General features: G+C 40.7%; 6 protein-coding genes across 8 annotated transcripts; 4 read left to right on the top strand and 2 right to left on the bottom strand.

Moving 5' to 3' along the window:
- Positions 1–530: 530 nt before the first annotated feature.
- Positions 531–3,243, top strand: LOC148406316 (uncharacterized). Its single transcript, XM_088405037.1, has 4 exons — positions 531–1,118; positions 1,788–2,021; positions 2,450–2,515; positions 2,796–3,243. Exons 1-4 carry the CDS (start codon positions 1,028–1,030, stop codon positions 2,807–2,809), a joined length of 405 nt encoding a protein of 134 aa, XP_088261163.1. The 5' UTR covers positions 531–1,027; the 3' UTR covers positions 2,810–3,243.
- A 44-nt stretch (positions 3,244–3,287) lies between these two features.
- On the bottom strand, positions 3,288–6,166 carry rida (reactive intermediate imine deaminase A). Of its 2 annotated transcripts, none has more exons than XM_088405035.1 (6): positions 6,015–6,166; positions 4,796–4,901; positions 4,644–4,698; positions 4,510–4,578; positions 3,946–4,001; positions 3,288–3,647 (listed from the first exon to the last, which is right to left on the bottom strand). In XM_088405035.1, the coding sequence occupies exons 1-6, from the start codon at positions 6,077–6,079 to the stop codon at positions 3,591–3,593; spliced, it is 408 nt and encodes a 135-aa protein (XP_088261161.1). In that variant the 5' UTR covers positions 6,080–6,166; the 3' UTR covers positions 3,288–3,590. The 2 variants fall into 2 exon arrangements, with proteins under 2 accessions (XP_088261161.1, XP_088261162.1); XM_088405036.1 differs by lacking the exon at positions 6,015–6,166 and adding an exon at positions 5,793–5,961.
- A 604-nt stretch (positions 6,167–6,770) lies between these two features.
- On the top strand, positions 6,771–8,544 carry mrpl9 (mitochondrial ribosomal protein L9). Its single transcript, XM_088405033.1, has 7 exons — positions 6,771–7,077; positions 7,289–7,448; positions 7,539–7,663; positions 7,757–7,810; positions 7,892–7,993; positions 8,090–8,173; positions 8,262–8,544. The coding sequence occupies exons 1-7, from the start codon at positions 6,997–6,999 to the stop codon at positions 8,451–8,453; spliced, it is 798 nt and encodes a 265-aa protein (XP_088261159.1). The 5' UTR covers positions 6,771–6,996; the 3' UTR covers positions 8,454–8,544.
- Positions 8,545–8,949: 405 nt separating this feature from the next.
- On the top strand, positions 8,950–10,706 carry LOC148406313 (transmembrane protein 272-like). 2 transcript variants are annotated; one of them, XM_088405226.1, is made up of 4 exons: positions 8,950–9,371; positions 9,463–9,513; positions 9,574–9,765; positions 10,413–10,706. In XM_088405226.1, the coding sequence occupies exons 1-4, from the start codon at positions 9,353–9,355 to the stop codon at positions 10,673–10,675; spliced, it is 525 nt and encodes a 174-aa protein (XP_088261352.1). In that variant the 5' UTR covers positions 8,950–9,352; the 3' UTR covers positions 10,676–10,706. The 2 variants fall into 2 exon arrangements, with proteins under 2 accessions (XP_088261352.1, XP_088261351.1); XM_088405225.1 differs by having other exon boundaries at positions 8,950–9,395.
- Positions 10,707–11,265: 559 nt separating this feature from the next.
- Positions 11,266–14,052, bottom strand: prcc (proline rich mitotic checkpoint control factor). Its single transcript, XM_088404961.1, has 7 exons — positions 13,492–14,052; positions 13,372–13,419; positions 12,689–13,204; positions 12,522–12,617; positions 12,045–12,191; positions 11,893–11,958; positions 11,266–11,692 (listed from the first exon to the last, which is right to left on the bottom strand). Exons 1-7 carry the CDS (start codon positions 13,684–13,686, stop codon positions 11,606–11,608), a joined length of 1,155 nt encoding a protein of 384 aa, XP_088261087.1. The 5' UTR covers positions 13,687–14,052; the 3' UTR covers positions 11,266–11,605.
- A 536-nt stretch (positions 14,053–14,588) lies between these two features.
- stk3 (serine/threonine kinase 3 (STE20 homolog, yeast)) lies at positions 14,589–20,106 on the top strand. The gene is made up of 11 exons (XM_088404960.1): positions 14,589–14,744; positions 15,062–15,142; positions 15,387–15,515; positions 15,603–15,717; positions 15,876–16,040; positions 16,207–16,374; positions 16,440–16,577; positions 16,794–16,919; positions 16,996–17,197; positions 18,048–18,274; positions 18,621–20,106. The coding sequence occupies exons 1-11, from the start codon at positions 14,722–14,724 to the stop codon at positions 18,777–18,779; spliced, it is 1,533 nt and encodes a 510-aa protein (XP_088261086.1). The 5' UTR covers positions 14,589–14,721; the 3' UTR covers positions 18,780–20,106.
- Positions 20,107–20,363: the final 257 nt, after the last annotated feature.

Here is a 20,363-nt window from a genome sequence, read left to right as displayed (position 1 = left end):
CAATAAACTCACATATATGTATATATATATATATATATATATATATATATATATATATATATATATATATATATATATATGTATATGTGTGTGTTTGTTTCTTATAGTGGTGCGGTTAAAACATATTTTCTTAGGTGTGGTCTGTGAATCGAGTTGAATCCACATCTATTGCTAAATACAGAGATCGTACCTTGTTTTCTTCTCAGTTGTAGTATGTTCATGTAATATAGTTATATTATTTTTATGTATATCATTTATTGTTTGGTTTAATACTTTAATTTGTGCTAACTTACAGTTTTCACATTTTTTTTAATATTGCATGACCAAATTAACCCATGTACAGCGCTTTGTGTGCAGCAATGGTTGTTTTCAAGTGCTACATGAATAAAAGTTGAGTAATGCTCTGAAGTTGGATCTTAGAAGCTCTAAATTTAGAATTCCCTACTCCAGCTGCAATATGGAACATAGCATTAGTGGTGGCCTAGCTGGTGCAGTAGTTGAGTCTTTTGTGTAAACTATTTTAAGGCCAAGATTAAATCTGTTAAGTTTAGCCTTGCAAGAATGGAGCCAAATTCATGTCAAATGTGCAACATGAATATACAGTAAGTTCACACATTTAAAACTATCTACAGTAGAAAAATGCTTAACGGAAAAGAGTCATAAGAGTTTGACGTTGTCTTGCTTACTTACTACGTACATCGTCTTGGGCTAGAAGGTCACATACTGCATTGCGCCCTTCTTACACACACTCATCATGTCACCACCCAGTGAGGCGGGACAGCCTCTGCACATAAGCAACCAGTGGCCACTTGAATAATGTATTTTTGTTGCCAGCCTCCTGGAAACAGCCTCAGTTACAGTCAACAACAAATCCGACACTGACTGCACCGGCGTGTCTCGGTAACTCGAGGCACCCACCACAACAACGCAGGAATACGCGCAAGATGCCTCACTAAAAAGGGACCTTTCCCAAATTCCACATTTTTTTTTTTCTCTTGCCATCCAAATCTCCATTGGACAGGGCAGGATGGGATGTTCCACAAGCTCGCAGACTTCAGCGGTGGACTCCACCAAACCTGGAGTTAAACCAGAGGAGAGCAATGGAACCAACAACACAGGTATCAAAAATATTTTATGAACAAATCATCTCGCTTTAAGAATTTACTGGACGTAAAATAGTATAAATACAGGAAATAATTCCTCCAAATGTAAAGAAATTAAAAATTAAAATACATGCAGGAGTACCTAAGTTTGTGGTCAGTAATAAATGTTAAAAAAAAAAAATCAAAGATTGACCCGAATGGCTGGACCCCCCTTGGAGAGTGTTTGTTAGTTTCCTCCTCTGTGTGTCAATCATTAAAGGGATGGCGCTGAGAAAACATGGAAACGCATAGCAACACAAACTCACACAGTCAAGCTAAGGTCATGCGTATTAGCGCCTCCCTCAAATATATGCCTTCCATGAGACACAAATAAGGCAGGAGCAACTTCTTAGCAAAGCTAATGAAAATGGCAGGGTTCTCGAGATTGAACCCTGTGGAACACCATTGGTAGAGTAAAGCAGAGTGGGACTTAGACCAACCAAGGCGATTGCAAAAAAGGACCTAAACCAGGGTTGTCCAAACTTTTTCCTCTGAGCATCACATAGGGAAAATTCAAAGGTTGCAATGGCCACTTTTTTTTTACCTACGTCACTTTGAATATGTGTCACGGGCCGATTAAAAATGGACATGGGCCCCTGGGCCTTAGTTTGGAAATATTTAATTTTCCTTCAATATTGGATACAGTGACGGCGAATGGCAACGTTGCCGAGGACAGTGAGACCATTCCGGACCAGACGCCGCCGCCCCAACCTCCAAGTCAAGACAAGTCAGATGCGAAGCCTGCTGAGGATACGGCAACAGCGCCGCCACCGGCACTGGAAGAGGAATTGCAGCTGATGGATGCTGATGTGGACGCTGGCCCTGATGAACCTACGGCAGAGGCGGACGCCACCCCTGAGACCACACCCTCAGAAAACGGTACGTTAAAGATTTTATATTGATATTTTTTTAGATTTTAGATTTATACAAGTTTGGGATATTGAGCTTTTTTTGGATGAATTTTAGGATGAGCCCAAAATGTTTTATAACATTTTTAGTGGATATTTTAATTTGACCTTCTGTAAACTTTTAAGTGTTCAGCTATTCATTTTTTTTTTCCCAGTTAATTTTTTTTTTTCATCACAGAAGTGAACCACAAATTCCAAACCAATTTGATCCATGAATGTGACAATTCCTGTATCCCAAACTTTAAAAATACAAATAAATAAAATCTGTTTTCACCTCCTGAGAACCATTCTATTCAATTGTGTCCACATTATTGGACATAAATGAATAGACTGGATCTCATATATATACACACAGTATATGTTTTAATGTTGTGGTATTGTGATATTCCCCCAAATTAGCGTCAGCTCAAGCAGAAGCCGCCGAGACAACAGAACCAAAACAAGAAACAACAGAAGAGGCACCAGGTGAGCTCACTTACTAATGCAATTTTTCAAAATAGTCTTAATTGTCTCAATATTTCAATTGCCATTTAATGGCTGATTATTTTTTTCAGCGTTCTATTTTTCAAAATTTGTGCTACAATAATATCAGACTTCTTCTCGCATACAGATAAATGTGATACAGCAGATTAAAAAATAACGTCGTAATGATTTGTAAAATAATGCAATTTAATACTACACCCAACATATTAGCAAAGAGAAGAAAATATAGTTATTTATTGACAGTCTTTTCCCCCTGGTTTAGCTTCAAGTGAGTGACATCACCCACGAGACTGTACACATATTTTTAATTGCCAAGATGGAGAAGCTGTGACATCATCACGGTGCGCCTTCCGCCCCAACAGCACTTAATGATCCATTTGAGAGAACCTTTTGCATTTAGACATCACAACCAAAATGCCAAAAGTTATGAATCAAAATGGATGTTATGAAAAGAAGTAATCTCTTAAATAAAATGCATTTCTTTTCATCCATCGAAAAAAGTTTGGGAATTACTCCCACATCTTGCCCTTATTTTGATATATTACATTTATTTTTACATTTAGGCCATTTGTAAAAATGTGATGCATTTAAATGAATCAAATTACAATTAATCCCCATTCATTTTCTCTCTTTTTTTTTTATTTTTCCAATTTCTGGATTCATGTGTTTTGTTTTGTTTTTTTGCAGTCCATTATTTTAAATATTAAAAGTATTTAAAATGTGCATTAAAAAAAAAAAACAGCATCAAACCACGTCTTGTCTAGTTTCTTTTATTTGAGGCTGTTGTACACATATGTTTACATGCTACTTAAGGCACAGCGCTACATTATTTGTTTTCTTTTTGTAACGTATCCCGCCTAATATTTTACCACAGTGCAAACAACTGGCGAATTAAGTGCTTTTTCAGTCACGTGGGGTTTTCTATAACAAGGCCAGAGTTGAACGTGGTTCAGCGAGCTAAGAGACAGTTTTAGAAATCAGAAGATATCACATACGAGTTGTTGGAAAATGTTTTCAAAAAATGCAGGCGCTATAACTTTGCAAGTTGGCCGTCTAGTCAGGAGTCGGTGAGAGGACCGAGGACCGCCACCGCCTCGATTTCCACCAGGCCGCCCTGGAGAAAATGAATGAATACAGGTAAATAAATCCATGAATAAATAAATAATTCGCACCAGATTAAAATACTAAAAATTAGTAGGCGATATGGCCCAAAAATCACATCGCAATTTCCCTTAATCATTTGGGGGCAGTTACGATTTTAACCTCAATTTAATCGATTTATTTGACATTTTTATCAAATTAAAAAGTGAATGATTTGTCAATAAATAATTTGATAACATAAAAAATCCAAGTATAAATATTAGCTTTAAAAAAAAAAAAGGGAGAGGTGTGATTTTCAAAAGTGTGCTCACACGGGGAAGCGCCGCCACTTGGTAGGCAGCTCTGGCAGGGAAGTTGCTGCTGAAAACTGCAGGAAAGACAGAAAAAGTCCTATTGTAATTATTTAGCTAACGTATGCCCAAAAAGAACAGTTTAACTAGTAAGATCGTGCAGTAGAACTGCTTGGGTTGCTTTTCTCAGCCACCTGGTGACCCGGGTCACTTGTTGCTAGGCTTGTTGCTATATATATATATATATATATATATATATATATATATATATATATATATATATATATATATATATATATCATCTTTTGGGTCAGTGTGTTTTTTTGTAGGGCTTGAATAATCCACATGGCGAGTAGCTTTAGCTTGATGTGTGAATAGTGGAGGTCACGTTACACATTGACCTCCTGCATGGTGGTGTCCACTTACAAGGGCTAGTGGGCTCACGAGCGTCCGTTTCACTTATCTGTTGTCTTCTATTCATATAATGAGTGAGGGGCCCAACATGATTGTCAACTAGCGCAATGCACTTCAATTAACATGCAACTTGCAGAGATGACATTAAAAAAAAAACCACTGTTGACTTACATGTTTTGTAGACTTCATTGACGCTGTTAAAGTCATTAATGTCTGCCAGCAGGACGGTGGTCTTCACCACTGAAATTGACAAATATTTATTTCTCAAGAAAAAAAAGTAGTTGTACTGTGATTTGAGATGTTACCGTTGGTGTAGTTGCAGCCGGAAGCTTTAAGAATTTCCCCCATGTTGACCAGAGCCTGAGGAACAACATTTACCATGAAGCGTGTGTGCTTCCACTTAAATACGGAGGATGTGGACTTTTGCCAACCCTGAGAGTTCATGTGTATGCAAAACCTGTTTGGTCTGAGCCTGCACTCCTCCCTGGACCAGTTGACCAGAGGCCACATCCATCCCCAGCTGACCAGAGATGTACAAGGTCCTGTCCACCAGCACTGCTTGGCTGCCCAAAAACACACAGTAAGATTTACTTCAAACATAGAATTATTTCTATTATTTAATTTTCTGGTTTTGTTTTCAATCATGCCCTACTTTGTGTTGGTATGTCGTTAAATGCGAATACTTTTTCAAGGCACTTAAAATAGCGACCCCAAGTGGGGCAGCAATGATACTACAACAACATGGTCAATTTTTCTATTTTGACTCTGTATTACATACTCAAATTGATTTGCCTCCCCTGCTTCGATGTCACCTTACGAGCTCCGTAGACTATTCACTATTCATTTTCCTCCCTGAGCTCGTAATTATTCAGGAGTCTGTGTTGTGACGTCACATACACGGAAGCACCCAGACAAACGCAAGTAAATTAACCAAGTGCGTGTTATTTCAATCGAATCAAACCGTGTTACCCATTGTAATAATCTAAAGTGGTGATTGCACACGTTTTCATTTTCAATTTGACTTGAACGCAGTTTAATCGTTAAGCGGAAAGCGATATTCCACTTCTGTGTGTGTGTCTTGAGCACCCTGCTCCAACATACTTGACCCTATAGCGCCCTCGTGTGGAAAAAAAAATCACAACGTAAAACTGCTGCAAACAAGTGAATCTCGATAAACGTCACTTATTCTTGTTTCCCGTTTGTTTGGGTGGATGTGTTAATGCAAGAAAGCCGTGTAAATACTTTGCTATTGCGTTTACAAAGCCAGTAAGTGTAAACAATCGTCTTTAAAACCATAATACAGGCGGGTCGCCACCCACAAGCATCCTGATTGGACCATACCAAGAACTCCCCTTCGGCACATGTGCAACGTGACACAATAAAAACTCGTCAACAAGATAGAAAAACAACAATTTACATAAATGTGTTCGCAAGTGGGCTTTCCCGTCACTTACCTGTATATTCCCTGCCTAATCGGAGCTTTGTCCGTGTATGTAATCTGCCTGCGAATTGTCGCCATTCTTTTACGTCACCTGCTGCACTCCGAAAACAGTTTGGACCTTGTAGCGCTTTTGCTCCAACTTTCACTTAACAATCGTGATCGGTTAAGTTCAACGACCGTTAAGACACACCTCTCAAGTTATGCATTCAAAGCACGAGTAATATTTATTTGTTACCTGTAGGGGCCAATGGCAGCCGGTGCTGACGCGGTCTTAATAATCTTTCTGATCAGGGTGGACATCTTTCTGTGTTTCAGAGACTGCTAGTGCGTGCTTGTGTGTGAGTTGTGCCTGCGACAAATATGTAAACTTTGCCCCCATGGATGTCTGCCAGGCAAGCCTGCAGGATATGTGGGCGTGAAAGTGTATATGGGCAACTGCAAAGGGGGGCATTTTAGTGAGGAAGGGCAGAAGGGTCAACTTGAGGGTGTCACTACTGCTAAACTATTTTTACTGCTAAAGATCAATACAGCATGACACTCGCACATTCCAATCAATGCAATGTTTTCCAAATGTAGGGGCGACTTTTCTGTCAGATTATCCTGGAAACTAAATTAAAGATTTAAGAATGTATGCAATTTAAGGATGCAAGTGTCCTAATGTCCATTTCAATGGGCTTTTTTTTAACCTTTGCCTTCAAGTTGTATCAGTTTTTTTCTCTAAAATGATTAGCACATCGTTTGATTTCCTGTGTGATACGTAATTTATTGCAGTACCTTCTAAATGTATTTTCTTATTATATCGAACTCGCAGTGCATTTGTAGGCAATTATTCGAACGACTACATATTTGGGGGTCCTATGAGAACACTACCGGGAGACTTCTTATTTCCGAAATTTAAACCCTATTGCCATTTGATGAAATCAATATTACTTTGAATTTAGTTCAAAATGACCAGAACGTTTGAGTTTAAAATGATTTTTCATTTGTTTTTCTTTTTTTAATCAGGCAGTATTTGGAGATTCTTGGGTCCTTTTACGTCACCACAAGCAGTAAGCATGCTATCGCCTCCTTGCTAGGAGCATACATTTGCGACAATTTGACAAAACACGCTCCCGAACAAGCTACTTAAAAATACACACACACACACACACACTTTTAGGAAGTGTTACAACGAAACTCTGACAATTAGTTTATCCTTTTGCATTGGCTGGTTAAATATGTTGAGCTCCGGGCGACTTGTCCTACATGATCTACTCGCCCAAATGACTATAAGGAGCTTCTCCGTGACGCCTGTCCAGGTTAGTGTCTGTTTTAGTTTATAATTTTTAAATAAATGTTTCATAAGGATTTTATTTTATATATCAGCCTGAAAAATACACACAAACGCACACAGATCAGTAATTGGGTGCGTCATACGCACCGCTACGGCTTGTGCCCTGCTAGAATAGAATAAAAGTACGACGTTTCATAGTTTTTGATTGGTAAATTGAGTGATTTTTTTGTTTCCAGAGCACCGTGGTGGTGGAGCGATGGTGGCAGGTGCCCCTGTCCCAAAAGGGCAGCCCCCCGAGGTTGTACCCCCGCAGGCACCGCATCTACAAGCTGGTGGAGGACACGAAACATTCTTCCAGGAAAAAGATGGAGCTCATCCTCACACAGACTGTCCCTAGTGAGTCTCATCTCATGCATTCAATGAATAACACAAATATGAACTAATATATATCTATAAATATGTGGGGTTTTTTTTTCTTTTGCATAGGGTTGGGTGGTCGAGGAGACACAGTTCTTGTCAAAAAGTCGTTGGGGCGAAACAAGCTGCTGCCCGAGGGGCTCGCTGTGTATCCGTCTCCGGAGAACAAGCAGATTTTTGCAGAGGAGTTAAGGGTGCGCCTTGGGGGCTTCATCATAGTTTTTACGTGAATAATTTGGGCAATGATTTGGCCACTGAATACTGTTTTTTCTTTTTGTTATGTTCAGCTTTTGCGTGAGGGCACGATTGACCAAAGAGTTCAAACCCGAACTGGACAAATGGTGATTTATTATCTGTATATTTTTTATTTCTTTGCTTTTTTTCACAATGTTAATGAATATGATGATGCCTGCATTATTCAGACAGTTGAGTTCCTGAAGCGCTGCAACCTGAAAATCAACAAAATGCCCTCTGAAGACTTTAAATTGACTAGTGAGGTCGTGAGGAGACAGTTTCTAAAGCAGGTATGTTCTAAAGAAAGTGCAACATTTTCACCATAAAGCGTATTTGTGTTTATTTAAAAAAAACTCAAGTAATAACTTGAATTTTCTTATTCTTAGATGATTGTGGTGGTGCCTCCTCATGCCTTGAAGCTTCCATTTGAGCCCATCACAGAGGTGGGAGACTATTGGTGTGAAGTAACGGTAAGAGTATTATAACTAGAGTTTTTTTTTTTCTGTTTTGTTTTATTGCGCAAATTAAATAATACAAAGTATCCACGTGTTCTTATAGGTGAATGGATTAGACACGGTCCGGGTCCCCATGTCATTACTCCCCTACGAGGACCCGTCAGCCAGTCATCAGCGCCTCTTAAAGGCACAAAGACAGCAGCAGGCCGCTGAGAAAGACATTACGCAACATTTGGATGAGACAAATCAAGTTGATGCGACGGCGCCACCAAATGACAATCAGAAACAGGACTAAAGGACACTGACAGGACATCTGTGGATTGTTATTGTAAAATACACTTGTTGAGTGAACCGTTGTCTTATTAAAATGATGTTCGCTAAGGTAATTGTATGTCAAGGTTATTAAAATTAAAGGTGGCGTCAACCCAAAACTTCCATTTATAATCATAAGTTCTCTGTGGCATCACTAGTCTAAGCATGGCATTATGATGAATATTGTGTTTGCGAGTATAAGGAGCAAAATCAACCATTTTTTCTAAAAACAAATATGCCTTTAGGAAAAAAATTGAAACTTCTAGCCCAAACATTTGATAATTGTTCTTTACCTTATGTGTGTGTGTGTGTGTGTGTGTGTGTACATATATATATATATGTACATATATATATATATATATATATATATATATATATATATATATATATATATATATATATATATATATATATATATATATATATATATATATATATATATATATATATATATATATATATATATAATACACACACATACATATGTTCAAACTGGTTAAAAAATGCTGTAAGAAACGCTTTTGTTTTCGCTATTACCTGACCAAAACCGATGTTTTTGAGTCTGATAAAAATTCTGGTACACCATTAGATCAGCTGATTAAAGAAAAATATAACTTTTTTTTTTGTCTCGAACAACAATACTGATTTGAACCAAAAATTTGACCGTCTGATTGTTAACATCTCCGAAAGTGTCTCAATTATTTTGCTTCATTTTGATGCTATCAAGATGATTTCCTTTTTTTCACATTGTGACACAGTGACTTTGCACAACTGTCTTCACATCCTGAGTTGTGTCAAAACTAACCCCATGCCGCACCGTCGTTCGGATCCAGAGCAACGGAAATTTTTTTTTCAACATTTTATTTAGCACCGTCACTGCAGATGGACCACATGCCTCACGGTGACGTTCAGATTTCATCTATCGGTCAGAACCTTTCTGCTAGAGTTGATTTTACTTGTGTGTGTTTTTAATCTTGTTTTTTTTCTTTCAGTGGTGGCCAACATCATGTGGTGGATGGTGATGATCGCCGCCATCGGTTTGGGTAAGGTTAATCGCTCTTCAAATACTTGGTAGCCGTCACTAATTATTCACGTTATCACAGGCGTCACTCATCTGAGCCTGTGCCCGGCCCAGTCCAGAATCCCCGTCTACCTCGTGGTTCTGGGCGTGTCCAGCCTGCTCGCTCTGTCCGCTACGTACTGCCGCTGTATCTGGGAGGGCGGCGTGATGAGCGTGCTCGTCTCCGTCTGCATGACCTTGTTGCACCTCTTCACCTTCTGCTGGTTCATTGCAGGTACGATAACTTCAGGTCTTCTGACATCTGGTCGTACAGCCTAGGAGGCGCCAAAATTCATCACAATATTTTGGGTGTGCTTAATCATCCCAGGCAGGTGCAACAATGAAATAATAATCCTCCATGTTAATATTTTATGAGACATTTTTTACTCAGATGTAAAACAAAAAAAGCACTTAAACTTAATTCCAGCTCCAGAGGTTTAAAATCATATAACTTTTACAAACTCTAACAAAAAAATGACAATTACATAATGTACTGTGTAAAATCAACAGCATCAATACAATTTAGATAGTAAATGTAGAAAATAAGTTAATATATAAAAATTTAGTGCGTAAAATCAACAGTATGCATCTACATTAAAAAAAAAAAAGTATTGATTACTGTTGATTTTACTATTGCAAAATGTACTGTGTAAAAACAAGTGTCAATACAATTTGTTGCTGTAAATGCAGAAAATGTGTTTCTGTCTTTCTGGCAACCAAGTGGCCGATTACCCGTTAAAAACAGCATTTTTTTATGACGGTGTAATACTGAACATGTCTGTTTAATTTATATACTGCAGACAAAATATGAACATTCTGAAAATAGCTAAATATCCATTTAGAAACACAACTACTTAGATCTTATATAAATGGTGATTGCAGGCTCCACCTGGGTGTATGGCGCATACCCGCCCAGTTTCATACCCGGAGAAGCTCTCTACTGCCACAAGATAATGTACACATTTGCCTTTGTGATCACCACGCTGGTGTGGGCCGCCAGCACGCTCTCGCTGTGCTGCTGCGCTTGCTTCCTGTCGCTGACCTGCTGCACCACCGTCTCGGCCAGGCGCAGGCTGACGCCCCGCCGCACCACGTCGTACGGAACCGCTCAGCTTCTTGAAGATCCTGCCGCTACTGGTGTCTGATCACAATTCAAGTATGGACTTTTTTTTGCCCTTGTCACCCTGTTATTTTTAAAATAAAACATTGTCAGCTAAAGATTTGGGTTTTTTGACACACATATCGATACACGGGTACGATCAAAAATGATCTTATGATTCATGGGGGCCCAGCAGAAAATTGTCATTTATTAGTTACATAGCTTTACTGTATGACAGTGGTGAAAATTTTGTCTTTGGAGGGACACAGCCATACATTCAATGTCAGTCACCCACGGGGGGGAACTTTTGTTATGGATACTGGGTTCCCACAGGGACCGATTCGATAGGAGGAACGTGCGTCAGTGAGCGTGCTCTATAGACAATTTTGCATTTTTCGCAACCCTCATGAGGATAAGCGGTCAAGATGATGCCTGGATGGATGTTTCTTGGCCGGCGGCATTGAATGACATCATAAAGGGGGGTGTGGCAGCCACAAGGTGGGAGGCGCGGCTTCAGTAAACAAGACATTTCACTTCCTCATTCAAAACCATGGACGGATTAAATCACCAATGTGGGTAAAAATAGCGTAATCTCTGTCTTTTAACTTGCTTGTTTTCTAAGGCCCAGCAACAACGTTGACATTTGTGCACCAACATGTTTATTATAAAATTCCACATCAATGTGTCTCCAGTTGAATGTGAATGCTCTGCTACTTTACTGGGAAGCATGATGGCCCTTTATTAAACTTGGAGAGTAACATTAAAACATTGTTTACGTGAGCAGGAATACAAAGGAATACATTTACAACGCAGTGGAGTCTTAAAAGCCACCCACAAGTGTCTGAAAGGTAACTTAGTCATCTTTGAAAAGGAGTCATGATAAAACAGCTGAGGAAAATGTGCATTACAGTTTTTATTTTGAATCTAAGGGAAGCTCCAGTCTTCTTGACGCCAGACTCCCAAAAGAGCGAGGTGATTAGAAACCGTATTTGGCTTGCGTCTGCCGGCGGGTCATTCTGTTTTCTGCCCAGGTGTTCTTCAACTCCAGCTCACGTTCTTTCGCCTGATGAGGAAATAGATTTTAGGAGGTCTTTCGGCGCATCGATTGCAGGAATCTGATTATCTGAATGCGGCAAGCGGCAACGGCCTCATTCAGGCAAGATGAAAACAAATAGTGGGCTAACTTTCACGGCGGCCATTTTATGATCATGGACCTCTACAGTCTGACCATTTATTGCCATGTGGACGTTTCAGGTGCCTCACCTGATGGATAAGATATGTAATCTGGTGCTTGCGCCTCTGTTGTCCCGTAGGCATTCCTCCCCTTTTCTGATGGGAAAAAAAAACACAATCCAGTCAGAATTGGCTGTTGCTAAAGGAATTTTTGTGATGGTTCAGGCGTTTGAACGTCAAACCTTGCTGAAGGATCCGCGGGTCTGCTTCTCCTCCGAGATGCTTTTGGTGAGCCACTGCTGGTGGCCAATCAGCTGGTCGTCACCCTTAATTTCCAGAAACTTCACTTCCTCTTTTCCTCTGTTCCTTTTGCCCTGAAGCCGCATGAACTGAGTGTAGCACAGAAATCATGTTTAGCTTTGCAGCGATTATTATTTTTGGATAATCGCTGTCATGAGCTTCTTCAAAATAAAATCGTACCTAGGCATTCATGTTGTTATTTTAGAAGGTAAAGTAGATTTTACTGGCATGCATAGCATGGACACCTAGATTGACGTGAGCTACATGAGGCAAAAACAAAATGCCTTTGGTATTTTTGTTTACCATGGTACTTGAAAAACTATTTCAAAACCCCCAGTTAGCATCACACTCGTTCCATTCAATTTTATCTCCTGTTCAATTATTGTCATCACAAGTACTATTAGGCCAATATTTCTTACCGCTTCGTCATCAAACATGGCCGAATTGCCAGGTTCTTCGTCTTCAGGCAGACTGGGACTCGGATCTTGGTAAAATGCTTCGTTTTTATCGTATCCCTGTTGAAGATGATGTCAGTGATGTTATTCTTGTTACAGTCTCCATCTATCGAAATCTGACGTATGTATACCTCAGGATAAGACTCCGGTCCCGCAATGGGCTGCTGATAGTTAGAATACTGGCCCCCCCAAGCTCCAGCCCCATCATGCCCTCCCCCAAAGTCCAGGGGGGCGTTTGACTGACCCAGTTCATCACCGGGCGGTGGAGGAAGCGGCGGGGGAAGCGGCACGGGTAGCGGCTCCACATCCGCGACGACAGGCTCAGGTTCGTAACTCGGAATGGCGGCCGGAGGCGGAACCTCAGGAATCTCACCCAATGAGAAGTAATTCTGGGGCAAGATGTCCTCTTCCTGCTCGTCCGTGACTACAATTTGCCTGGCTAGCTGCCGCGCCGCTGACTTGGCCGCCGCTTTAATGGCGGAAGGGGACGCGCTGGGGCCCAGCAAGCCCGGCGCGGGGATGCTCGGGCCGACTCCTTTGGGATCCGGACGCTTAGTGAGCGTGTGAGGAATTAAAGGTCTGTCGGTCACCTTCACAGTCAGGTTTTTGGGTTGGGGCAGGACAGAAGACAGGCCGCTACCTGCGCCCTAAACGGAGAAATGTAGAAATTAAATTGTTTGATATTCAACTGCAATTTTGTGTGATCTGTCGACAGCCATCCTTCTGTTATGAACTCATTTTCCCTTGTATTGGGAAGCTTTGACTGAGACAGCTTGTCAGTTTGAACATCCAAGATACAACGCAGTGTTCCTACCTGGGACTGGAGTTTTTTCTTTACTGGTTCGTCGTCATCAGAGTCTGACTAACGACAAAAACACAATCACGATCTAATATTTCTTGCCGATCGTGCATCTGCACGTATCACAACACTCACGTCGTGCTTCTCGATTTGCGGGACGGTGATCTTCACCGGCTCCGTTCGCTTCTTGGGCTTCGGCAAACCTGACAATAAACCCGAAGTCCTGTTCGTCGCAGATGGCAAGCGGGAGGAGAGACCTCCGGAGCCTTGTTTCCCCGACGTTCCTTCACCATCGCTGTCATCACTGCTGCCATACGCGACTAAAGACATGTTGGCGGACGGTATTAAGTGCCGCTATCCCGCATGGATAGCACCACTTTCCCCTCAAATCTTCCCAATCCAGATCCTCATGTATGTGAAATAACGCGATTGATCACGGCAAACAAATACAGACGTATGCTAACTGTAGTTAGCCTAGGCCGCTGGCCGCCGCTAAATGAACTAGCTATTTTGGTCCATGTGACCTAAATCGTCAGGTTCATTCTTAGTAGATACTTTTTAGCTTGATTAAAGATGTGTAATTCGCCGAATAAATAAACGATCGTTGGCATCAGTTACACACACGGCGATTGTTTTCGTCTTGTTTATTGGCGATTAGCGGGGATCCAGTTTCTTTTTCGATATAGGATACCTCGAACTTTGACGCTGCTGCCCTCTAACGAGCGGCGTGTGAATGACAAATACAGTGGCAATCAAAATGCGTTAAAATAAGAAAACTACGTAAAATTAAAATATAATGAATGGCAAATGCGACGGGTGTTAGTAAGTAAGCGTATATTTTTTCTAGTTGCGAGGGTGTTTTCCGCTAACTATGTAACAGACTAGCCACGCTGATGTTGGACTCATCCGATTAAAAGTTAAGAATGTACGTGATTTTTTTTTGTTCCTATATGTTTCTTAAATACATCCATGCGCGTTTCAGCAGTAAATGACAGTTATTAGCGTTTTGTATTTCGTTGACCGTCACTTTATGAAGTTCAATCCCTTGACATGCATTACTTTACGTGGCGGCGATGACACGTTCAAAATGGCAAACGCAATAACGCAAGCTGTCTCGCTTTAAATCGCTCTATTTAAAGTTGTGTCTGCGATCCGCATGCGCACTGCTGTGCTCACCTCGAAGCAACATGCCTCGTGATTGGTCAGAAGACATGGTTAGCGAGTGGCCCTCACTCGCCAGCGGCTATTAGGTTTTTTTTTTTGACAACAACGACGACAATGTCTATTCGGTGATTACTGAAGATTAAAGTCACCGCAATTTAACGTCATTCCATTACATTTTTGTATCACTTGATATTCGAAACCATGGAACAGTCTGCCCCCAAAAGGTTTGGGAACGCCTTGCGGCTCTTTTTTTGGAATTTAAATGTTTTTCTCACTTGCTAGCCGAGGAGGTAGCCGCTGCTTAGCTAGCCGGTGAAGCTAATTATAGTTAGCCTTGACAGGCTACACTTTTTCAGTGATGTATAAGAATCAATTCGGAAAATATCAGGCGTTTTTAATCAGCATTTGATTTGATCTTGTTTTTGTGTTCCATTCTCTGCCTCCATATAAAGTGGAACTGAAAGCTTTGATATACTGTAAGTGACTCATCATTCACTGTAAATTTATGTATTGCTACGTTTTATTTTCTGCCCCAAAACAGTAAGCTGAAAAAGCTGAGTGAAGACAGCTTGACCAAGCAGCCAGAGGAAGTGTTTGATGTTCTGGAAAAACTTGGTGAAGGGTGAGTAATTTTTTTGACTTCCCCTCTCAGGTTTGACCGCACCTACTGCACAAACTACCTTTTTAATGTTTGCCTACAATTAGTTTATCGCCTGCCCACACAACATTTTTAACCAGATTTACCCTTTGAGAATAATAACGATCAATTTTCCTGCCCATTCAGTTGAGAGGTGATCGAAATGTGAAAACAATTCATAATGTGAATTGTTTAAATTGTGTACTGTGTTTTTTGTGTGTATGTTTAGTTCTTATGGCAGTGTATTCAAAGCCATCCACAAGGAGTCGGGACAGGTTGTGGCCATCAAGCAGGTTCCCGTGGAGTCTGATCTGCAAGAGATTATTAAGGAAATATCAATCATGCAGCAGTGTGACAGGTTGAACAGACGAATCAAAACAAAATTTGAGTCAAACTTGCTGTCTGACCATGAGCAAAGTAGCTGATCTGATGTTTTTCCTCAAAGTCCCTACGTGGTGAAATACTACGGCAGCTACTTCAAGAACACAGACCTGTGGATCGTCATGGAGTACTGCGGGGCGGGGTCCGTTTCTGATATCATCAGGCTGCGCAACAAAACGGTGAGTCTAGCCCTGAGGGCCATCAAATTTATGCTCGTTGTTTGCACTGCACATTTTGCCTAAACCTTTTTTTGTTCTGGCACTATTTGAGTATTCCAATTCATCTTTACAGAACTAATTTAATCTGCTGTTTTTTTTTGTTTGTTTGTTTTTTCCAGCTGACAGAGGATGAAATCGCCACTATCTTAAAGTCAACACTCAAAGGTCTGGAATACCTTCACTTCATGAGGAAGATTCACAGAGATATCAAGGCCGGCAACATCCTGCTCAACACGGAGGGACACGCAAAGCTGGCAGACTTTGGAGTAGCAGGACAGCTAACGGTAATAGCTTTAAAATGATAAAAAAAAGGAACATCGGTGATTATGTAAAATTGCACCGATACTGTGACACCCTATACCAGTGTGCTGCATTTGTTTGTAATATGTCCTCTGTGAGTATGTCCTGTTCAGTCATGTGTGAGTGAAGTCCTGATTTTCTGTCAAAAAGGACACCATGGCAAAGAGGAACACTGTGATAGGAACACCTTTCTGGATGGCCCCGGAGGTGATCCAAGAGATTGGCTACAACTGCGTGGCCGACATCTGGTCACTGGGCATCACGTCCATCGAGATGGCAGAGGGCAAGCCCCCCTATGCTGACATTCACCCCATGAGAGTGAGTATGGATTGCCTAGCAGACGTTAATCCTTGTTTTGAACTTTTCTCGTCGTGTGGCTTTAGGCTATCTTCATGATTCCCACGAACCCTCCACCGACTTTTCGGAAACCAGAGCTGTGGTCGGACGACTTTACGGATTTCGTCAAGAAATGTCTAGTGAAGAATCCGGAGCAGAGAGCCACTGCCACACAACTACTTCAGGTTAGTTAGAAATAATTCCATCTTGAAATTAAAAGAAAAACCTGTCACTGTTTGAAGACACTCCTCTGACTAAATACCCTTCAGAGCAAATTTATTGGAACATGACTTCAAAAATTTTCAAGCGCTCAATAGGGAACCCATCAGGGCCAGAGGTTTTGCTATTTTTGTAACACAATTATTGCTGATTTTACTAATGTGCAAACCGCACATCCCCAGCATCCGTTCATCAGCCAGGCCAAGCCGGTGTCCATCTTGAGGGACCTGATCACCGAGGCCATGGAGATGAAGGCCAAGAGGCAGCAGGAGCAACAAAGGGAGCTAGAAGAGGACGACGACAACTCCGTCAGTGCAACGCGCGGACTTTTGCCCACTGCTTGAAAACACAAAACGGCTGACTGGCTGTCTCGCGTCCCACCAGGAGGAGGAGACGGAGGTGGACTCCCACACCATGGTGAAGTCGGGTTCGGAGGGCGCGGGCACCATGCGGGCCAGCGGAACAATGAGCGACGGGGCGCAGACCATGATCGAGCACGGCAACACCATGCTGGAGTCCGACCTGGGCACCATGGTCATCAACAGCGATGATGAGGAGGAGGAAGAGGAGCAGGGATCCATGAGGAGTGAGCTTGCACGCCACAAAATTTCAATGAAAACTTAATCAAGTCCTCCGGTACATATCAAAATACGTTTTTTTTGACAGACAATGCTGAAAATGCACTCAATATTTCTTTAAGATTTGGTTGATAGTTTGGTCCTTACCTCACTTACTATAATTGACGGTTAAAGACGTCTAAGATCCGTTTTTACCGAACAAATAAATTAGTTTATTCACTGCCATTGACAGCTAGCTATATTATTTTAAAATCCACTCTTAAGTTTTGATGCCAGCCATTTTTGAGAAAGAGAATCTGCCTGTCAATTTTGAACATTATTTTAGCCTGTTAGTTTTTTTCCCCCCTTTTTAATGATCAAATCAGAGCTGCCCAAACCTTATCTCGCTCATTCCCTTTAAGAAGAAAAAAAAAGATTTAAAGTAGCAGTCCATTCTCGTCAACTGCGCTCAAAGTGTTAATATGTCACCAAATCAGCTAAGTTGTTGCTCATTGGTAATCAAAGTAAAAGTAGATGTTTACAAATGTCTTATTCTGATTCGACATTGTAATTGGGTTGCTTTCATTGAGAGCTAAAGACATCTGGGAATATTTTCTGTTGAAGCAGAAATCCTGAGCATTTGGACAGTTTAGGCCCCGAAACGAGAACCAATTATGAAAAATATCTATTGAATGATTGGGTAGTATAAAGTTAACCGCATTAACATAAATGTAAAACTTTTATGTGTGTTTTAAGTTCAAAGAAAAAAAAAAAAACAGCAAGTTCTGAGTACTCTCAGGGTCGTCTGTGTACTGCAGCCCATTTAGGCAGCAGTCTCACAGGTAGCCTGACCTCGGCCGATCTCCTCGTTCCTCATAGGGCACGCCACCCCGCAGCAGCCCCTGCGTCCGTCCTTCATGGACTACTTTGACAAGCAGGACTCCAACAAGGCGGCCCAGCAGCAAAAGCAGCAGCATCAACATCAGCAGCACCAGCAGGAGAACTACAACCACAACCAGCCTCAGGAGCAGCCCGGCTACCACATCCAGTCCAAGAACATCTTCCCCGACAACTGGAAGGTGCCCCAGGATGGAGACTTCGATTTTGTGAGTCATCAAAAAAAATTACTTGGCGTAATAAGTCGTACAGTCCCAAAGACGTATTCATACATCTTTTCATAGTCCGGGCATTCTATCCCAGGTGTTTTTTTTTTTGTTTTTTTTTTTACAGTACGCCTCAGGAAAAATATTGTCTCTAGTTACAAAAGAAAATTCAAGATACAAAAAGGCAAAATTGTTGGCCTATAATAACGACACACAAGACACCAGCTCTCGCTTGAACAAGAATTGTTTAATACATCAGTCCTCGAGATGTCTCCCGTGCCCAGCTGGAGCTGCTAATTTTAATATTCTGATAAAGAGTTCCTTCTCGCTGCTCTTGTTGTTTATTCAGCTAAAGAATCTGGACTTTGAAGAACTTCAAATGCGCCTGAGTGCCCTAGACCCCATGATGGAGCGCGAGATCGAGGAACTTCGTCAGCGCTACACGGCCAAGCGCCAGCCCATCCTCGACGCCATGGACGCCAAGAAGCGAAGGCAGCAGAACTTTTAAGCCCGGTGACACACACACACACACACACACACACACTCTCTCTTTTATGTAAATACGAAACTGAATATAGTTTGGAGAGGAAGCAAAATTGATGACCAAAGACAATCAGAAATTGTGTTGCCTTAGACGAGGAACGAGTGCTGGCTTTATCTTATCTTTATCCAAGTTTTCTAAAAATCTCTCCAAAATTGATTTATTCATTAGGTTAAAGATCATTTTCAATCTCCGTTCCTCTGAAAAAAAAAGATGACGCCTCATTCGTACGGCGGCGATACCCGCATCAGTCTTAACAGAATCGCCGTAACTAATGACTCAAAATGGCCGCTTCCAAGCTTACTGTAAAACTGAGATAAGACAAAAAGATCATTATCGTATATTTATCACTGAGTATATTTCACAAAACTCTTTACCATTTCAAAACAATGTCAATTAGCCTAATGCTAACATAAATGTGAAACGCCATTGATAGGCTAATGTAAACTAGCATTGCTGTTACTATAAGAACTGTTCAAAATTTTGTATGACATCATCAGTCATCACACGATTGGCGGGAGAAGTTGGCGTCCGTTGTTAAATTCCACGTGTCCCGTTGACATTGGGTCAAATCCGGACCTTTATTCCATTTATACACGACAGCGTGGCGCGGAAAACAAAAAGTGGAATAATTGTCATATTTTCCATGCGGTGTGAAAGGAGCTTGATAACTATTTGTTTTGGCGGCCATTTTGGTCCAACCGTACTGTAATGTACTGAAGGAAGCCGGTGCTTGAATGCCACACACTGATCTTTTTTTTTTCCCCAACACGAGCGTCTTGAACGAAACGGCGTGGAACATTTCCGGGTTCCACGTGAATGTTAACATTTGAAAGATCTGTTACAATATTTAAATAATTACCATCCCACTACATTCGTACCATTTGTGTCCATACCATTTAAAGATTTTTTTTTTAAAGTTTTTGGGGGAGGGGCAGACGGGACTTTTTTTTTGTATTTATTGTTTGACACATTTCTTTTAGTGGCACTGGTTTAAATCTAGATACTATTTTGGCTGTTTATATTTGTAACCTTTTGTTCAATGTGTTTTTTTTAACGTTTTGTATGAAAGGACAGGTTTATAAAATGTGTACAGTACAGAATGAGAAAACCAGGTGGTGTCATATTTAGTATTGTATACCTAAAATCCCATTTTTTTTTTGTTTGTTTAATTTCACCACTAAATCATGATACAGATCTGAACGGGTTAATTTATTACTTTTTTTTTGTTTGTTTGTAATATTTTTTGTACAAAGTGCATGGTATAATAAAAGTTACTTTTAGTTAACCACAATTTCACTGGATTGTTTTTATTCGCGAGGAGGACATTTTGGGGGTCTGAATATTTTCAGGACCTTAGCAAGTATTTTTGTTAGGACCTAATGCAAAACCGTGTTTTAAGGTAGATAAAAATATGTATTTGTTAGTTTTTATATTTCAATGTCATGTGAACTTTTTAAAATATTTTTCAAAGCACAATTTTATTAATCATGTCATGTATTTTATAAGTATTACTTTTCACAGTTGACATTTTTTAATTTTCATAATTTT

This window comes from Hippichthys cyanospilos, chromosome 21 (assembly GCF_059441005.1).
Source record: "Hippichthys cyanospilos isolate Australia breed blue-spotted pipefish chromosome 21, RoL_Hcya_1.0, whole genome shotgun sequence".
In the NCBI taxonomy this organism is placed as follows: Eukaryota; Metazoa; Chordata; class Actinopteri; order Syngnathiformes; family Syngnathidae; genus Hippichthys; species Hippichthys cyanospilos.
This window is presented reverse-complemented; position numbering and strand designations above follow the sequence as displayed.